This window comes from Daldinia childiae (assembly GCF_008694065.1).
Source record: "Daldinia childiae strain JS-1345 chromosome Unknown Scaffold1, whole genome shotgun sequence".
NCBI classification, from domain to species: Eukaryota; Fungi; Ascomycota; class Sordariomycetes; order Xylariales; family Hypoxylaceae; genus Daldinia; species Daldinia childiae.
The window spans coordinates 3,041,790-3,047,789 of record NW_022984642.1 but is presented as its reverse complement, the minus strand read 5'-3'; the positions used below and the strand labels follow the sequence as shown (position 1 = coordinate 3,047,789).

Here is a 6,000-nt window from a genome sequence, read left to right as displayed (position 1 = left end):
CTCGAGTACGTCCATTGAAGATGTATCATAGGTACCTAGATATCTACACGTGTTAGTACCTTACATTAGGCACTGTATTTACTGATTCTCGCTAACAATTGAGAAAGTTCCATCTCACTACTTTGTTTTTTTTCCTCTCTTTGTCATGGACCGCGTTCAGCGACAATTCAAACGAACATCCCCTCATGGTCGATATGAGCCTATCAGAAATTACATAGTTCCTACTATTGCGTAGTATTATAGAGTCTAACACAAAACCATTGATTCATCGTCAGCAGAATTTTTCAAAGGTTGCAGCCCAACGTCTAACAAGTCATAAGTCAATAATACTACATATATTCTACTCGCATGTATTATACTAATGGGGACAATTGCTGCCCAGTGCACTCCCGAGGTCGCGGAGACCTTATTTAGTAAGTCATGGTCGAATCGCCGGGGTAATTTTTCTGGGTAAGGTATCTATTGCCCCATGTTACATGCAGGTTGCTTGGAAATCTTCAATTGAGGTGTTGCTTTACAGGATTCCCTGGGTCTAAAACCCCTGGAACATCTTCCTTCCCGTCAGTTTTATCAACTACCAGAATATCTCGAACCAGATTATGAAACAATGCTAGGCAATAGCTATCAACAATCAGAGTACCTGTGTTATCACGTACCTAATAATAAATGCCACTCGCATCTCGCATACGTAACCTAAGGTACCTACCTACCCAGGTAACAATATTAAAGCTATCCTACCTTAGATATAATATAGATAGGATTATCGACCCCGCCGTAGTCGCACATGGGAGAACCGGTCCGGCATTGGCGTAGAGCTACTATTGTTTGCATGTAAGTAAGATGTCTATACGTTAGCAGTGCCATGGTACAGCGTACAGCATCAGACTAGATCCCGCATTGTTCTTTGATTTTAAGCAATTGTCACCAATCACGTCCAAGCTTGTAGTTTAGTATATACTCTACTCCCTTAGCACGTGATTTTAAGATCATTTGTACAACTTAGGAGTGGTCCGAGGTTCGATTCCTCTCTTTTTATAACATTTTTGGTTCTATTCATCCCACTTGAATATAAATCAGATAGATCTGTGTACCACAACCTCGAGATTTATTCTACTTCTTTGTTAAATACACCTGTAGTTAATACCATCTTTTTCTCTAAAAGCTTCGTCGACAACCTCAATTAACAAAGTATGCAATGATTACGGACTTCCGAAATATCCGACGTAGGCAGTCAACCAGTCACGCAGTTAGCAAAATAAATAAGCATATTATGCGAGTAATGAACTTCATCGCGGTAAAGTCAGCAGTATTGATTGAACTATTCGCTTCAAATTACATAGAGCAATGTCGGATCAGATGAATAGCCAAACTACCTACTGCTTCTTAAATTCTTCATAATGCTCATAGACTGACAGCTCAAACTGCGTCATCAACTCGACAATTTTCGCGTCTCCCACCGGTATCAGGTTTGTGAACAACGCGCCGCACAAGCCACTCTTTCTATCAATCCACCATATCAAATTCGGCAGGCCACCCCAAGACATAGTCCCGGCCTGTCTTCTGCCAACTTCGTCTTTAAGGCCGATCTCTCCGCCGAGTCCGTAGTCCATCACCTGGTGGTCCATATCAAACGTATTACCCAAAACTCGTCGAGAGTTCTCGTCGGAATGGAGTATGTTGTTCAAGGTCTCCTTGCCCTCGGGTCCCAGCTGCGGCCGGAACATCTCCTCGACGAGCTCTTTGCTCAGGACCCGGCCGTCGTTTGCGCATAGGCTCTGTAGTATGTTCAAATAGCTCTCTGCGGATCCCCAGCCCGCTGCCCCGCCGTACGCATCCTCCCTGTCTCCATATTGGAACAGGTAGCCCTCTGTTGTAGGGTGTAGCTTTCCATCCTCGTCCCTGAGAGTCATTCCCACTTTGCGCGACTTCGTCTCTGGCCTTGAATCAGGGGCAAAGGTAATGTGATGCATGTTAAGCGGACCCCAGATGTTGGTCTTCATATATTCCTCAAGAGACAGTCCGGAAACCCGCTCAACGAGTTTACCTGCCCAGTCTAGGCTTGAGCCGTATTGCCAGCCTTTTCCAGGCTGGAAAACGAGCGGTCGCGAGAGCTCGGTCACGATGTCCTTGGGAGGACTCGTAGGAGGGCCTGTGAATTTCTCCAGCTGTTGAAGCTTAGGGGAGAACATTTCCATGGTAAGTCCACTGGCATGGGGGAGTAGGTTTCTTTATCCAGATATTAGTAATTCTCAAATGAGGTAATGTTATTATTCATAAAATACTCACCTCAAAGTGACCGGCTCTTTTCTGTCTTCAAAAATGGGCTTTCCTTCCGCATCAAAATCTTTCAAGACCTTCAACGCGGCGACTTCCGGGAGCACCTTACCGACATCCTCATCTAAGCCAATATGTCCTCGTTGGACTTGTTGCAAAGCTGCTACTGATGTCATAAGTTTCGTACAGGATGCCATCCACACAACACTATCTGTCTTGAATGGCTCCCCGTGAGCCGTCTTGCCAAATGATTTCTCATATCTGAACTTCCCCGTGGCATCAGCCGCCACAAGGGCCACACCCGGGATTTCGCCAGCCTGGTAGGCGGCCTCGAAGACAGCCTCGTGAGAGAACTTGGCCATTTGATAATCAATGTGGAGTAAGGGATTTTATAAGTAGAGCGTATATATTAAGCTATCCTTATGAGTTAAGGCTAGTCGTGATTGATCAATGGGTTCCATTTTGGTTCCTATCGCAACCTTATATATACAGAAAAATCATTGTCTGTCTATTCACTATCATCGCCGAGGAGCTATGGCGGCCAGGTGTAGATCCTTTAGCCATGAGGCTACAGGATCTGGTTACGATAGGTCCCTTGTTCAAGACATCCGCCCACCTAAATTAGCAGATATGCCCCCTTGTCTCACAGATGCGGCGCAGAGAGGTCCATGCGGACTTGCCTAATCTAGCACCAACGGCTTTAGGCATCGCATCAGATCGTTGGAGGTTGTTTCTGATTACGAAGCAAGCGACTCTTAAGTACAACTGCGCCATGGCAGTACGTGCATGCTCGGCGATGATTCATCAGGCGTAGAATTATGGTTCCGATGTCCGGTGGGATTAGTAGTGAACGGACAAACCTAGAGACCGCGTCTATACTCGAATAGTATAATGGTGCAGCTCCAAAATCGGACTTCATGAACCCCCGGGAATAACTCACTCCACAGCCCCTATACCCGGTTTCAGTAGCCTATATGATTTTCTAGTTAAACAGCAAGTCTTCTTGCTTGGAAATTTCTTTTAAATGCAGATATAACCAACCTAACACTCCGGTACATATTGTTTAAGTTAAAACCAGTAACCCTCCCGCCGTCCAGTTATATCAAATTTCCCCCAACATTTAACTTGGAGGTTCTATTACTTTATATCAATATCATCGAATCGTCAAAACCTCCAATGCAGTCTTCTTTTGATCTTGATCAATACGTGTAGTATATATTATACCGAAGGTCATAGAAAACTCGCCTAAATAGCCTCTTCACCTGGGTGTTAGCTCCGGTAACTGCCTGACATCACGCGCTATTTAGATTGATCTAATCCATTGCTGAGCTGATGCTATACAAGATATGAGGAAGGACGAGGAAAGCGATTAGATTGTTATCCAAGTACGAATACAAATTATACGGGGCGACTGGCGCACATTCACCAACTCCTTCGTTCTAGTGGTCTCGGTACCCAACTGCTCATCTTCTGGTAGCTTAGAGAGCGGACTGCCTTATCCCAACATGGCCTCCGTATAGGGTTGCCAAGATCTCTATATACACATTCTTTAAAGGTGTTGTACTCGATTTCTATTAATAACTACCCTAAAGCCCCACTCAGAGGTTCGTGGTTTTCGAGTTCTGTTGTTCGTTGTGTTATAACAAGTAGACTAGCATGGCAGTTTCAAGGAGTTCAGTTAGCATAGATAGGAACTTCAAATTAGATGTCGGGTTAGTCCCTGTTAAGAGATGTTAGCTTAGTCAATAAAGCTCAACCATTCGTATGTTATAATATTTACATACACGAGAGAGTGTTGCTATATAGATGATAAATAGGTACCTACCTATGTATTAATAGTTCTAGTTAAAGCATCAATGAGCTTTACTATGCACAATATCATCTTGTAATTAATAACACAATCGTCATTCACCTTAACTACTAAATATTAGAATTAGATAGACTTATAATTATAGCACAAGTAGGTACGCATAATTCTAGCAAATTTTAGCCTATGCCTACATTGATATTTACTTGTTGGCATCAACTTTCTTAATAATCCCCTGAATTACTCATTCGATTTTATTCTTATAATGCTTTTTAATCCGAACATGAAATTGATCTAACTACCCATTTACCTCTTGACTTGTTAATTAAGGAGGTTCTACTTAGTAAGTCTAAATGTTGTATGACTTTGTAAATACCTTATTCAAGGGATATTTATAACTATTCATCGACGTGAATATTTTTCATAGTAACCGAAGAATATTACTGGACAGTATGTAGTTCTCCTTGTTTGGGTAGTACAGGTATTATTAAATAGTGACATATCAAGTACAATATAAGGCCAATCATATGAGAGGCTGTACTCATTTAAGAAAGAAGGCCACTTACGCAAACAAGAATATCTTACAGGACAAGTGCATGTGCACTTCGTTGGGGTTAGCAGCAATGCCGAGTCCCTTACCTCGGATCTATTGAAATATCAAGATTGTATGGTAGCTGCCGAAGTTAATTCATGCATGCAAGTCATACAAAATCTAAAATAATAATCCACGGCGCCACATAAAGAAACATTGTCGACTGCATGTAATTGTCTCTAACAAAACCTAGTTGTTGGACGAGCTAATGAATCATGGCTTGAAGAGTGTAAGTGAGATAGAAGCACGTAATATGAAATTCTATATGCAGTGTTATCCTGATTTTTATAAGTCTTAGAAATCTGCAATACTTTATGATGCTATAATCTCCTTGTAAGACAACGATACCAGTCTCCCTCGTTTGTCTTCCAGAATATTACACGTAATTTAATAAATAATTAGCGATGCATGAGACGCCATCGTACATAACGGCCCATTACTTAATGCATGTGGAAAGGGGTCGGCATGCGGCGTTTACGTATGCAAATATCCTGTTGGTGTTGAGAGCTTCCCGATAACGTGCCTTCGTTAGGTATTGATAACATAAACGTGGCGGCTGTTCGAGGCGTTGGCGCTAAATGGTCCTTTCACATGGGATGGTTGATGGGATTCTTTGAGCTTAATTTAGAAACGTTGATTACTTAGGTGTACGTTGCGTTGCGTCAATCTTGAATGGACAATCTAATGAAAAGACCCAACATTTATATAAGAAGTATAATGTATATGTTTTATGCTAATAGTCCCGGTAATGTCATGGTACCAATTTACTTTACGGCAGAAGAGGATATATGATGTAGTGTTGAGTTAAAATTGTGATCATAGATCTTCAATTTCGTCTTGCTGCTTGGTGATATCTTGTCCTACTAGACTTGACGCACATTGCTTTTGTTAGGTGTTACCTACAAATGTAACTGACGGGAGTACACGAATTAGGTATACATATGTACATTTTGGGTATGTACTAAGCAGGTGGTGCTACCTAATGTCCATATGGATTTTACCTACCTATGTGCAAGGACTAAAATATGGACGCCCTAAAGAAACCCCTGAACTAGCTTAGAATAGTGGGCATCAGAATTGTTAGTTAACGCTTCTAGCGGCAAACTACGCGACATGCCACTGGCTACAGCTCATCCATAGCACTAAAGGGCGGGAAGCTTGGCGCTGAAACGACGGGCTGGTATAGGGCCGTGCGTCGCAATTGGATTTTTAAGATCCATTCCTACAAGGTAGAACTCCACAGATCAATCCTAGTCACGTTTAGTCAGTTCGTACGAAGGGGGAAGGGGAAACAATTACAAACGAACGGTGAATCTAAAGTACATCT

At 42.4% G+C, this 6,000-nt stretch overlaps 1 protein-coding gene across 1 annotated transcript; it reads right to left on the bottom strand.

The window, feature by feature from the left end:
• Positions 1 to 1,373: 1,373 nt before the first annotated feature.
• Positions 1,374 to 2,636, bottom strand: GL218_00798 (Acyltransferase LovD; the record flags this gene model as incomplete). Its single annotated transcript, XM_033577239.1, has 2 exons — positions 1,374 to 2,226; positions 2,287 to 2,636. The coding sequence occupies 2 exons, from the start codon at positions 2,634 to 2,636 to the stop codon at positions 1,374 to 1,376; spliced, it is 1,203 nt and encodes a 400-aa protein (XP_033442241.1).
• Between the last annotated feature and the right edge of the window lie 3,364 nt (positions 2,637 to 6,000).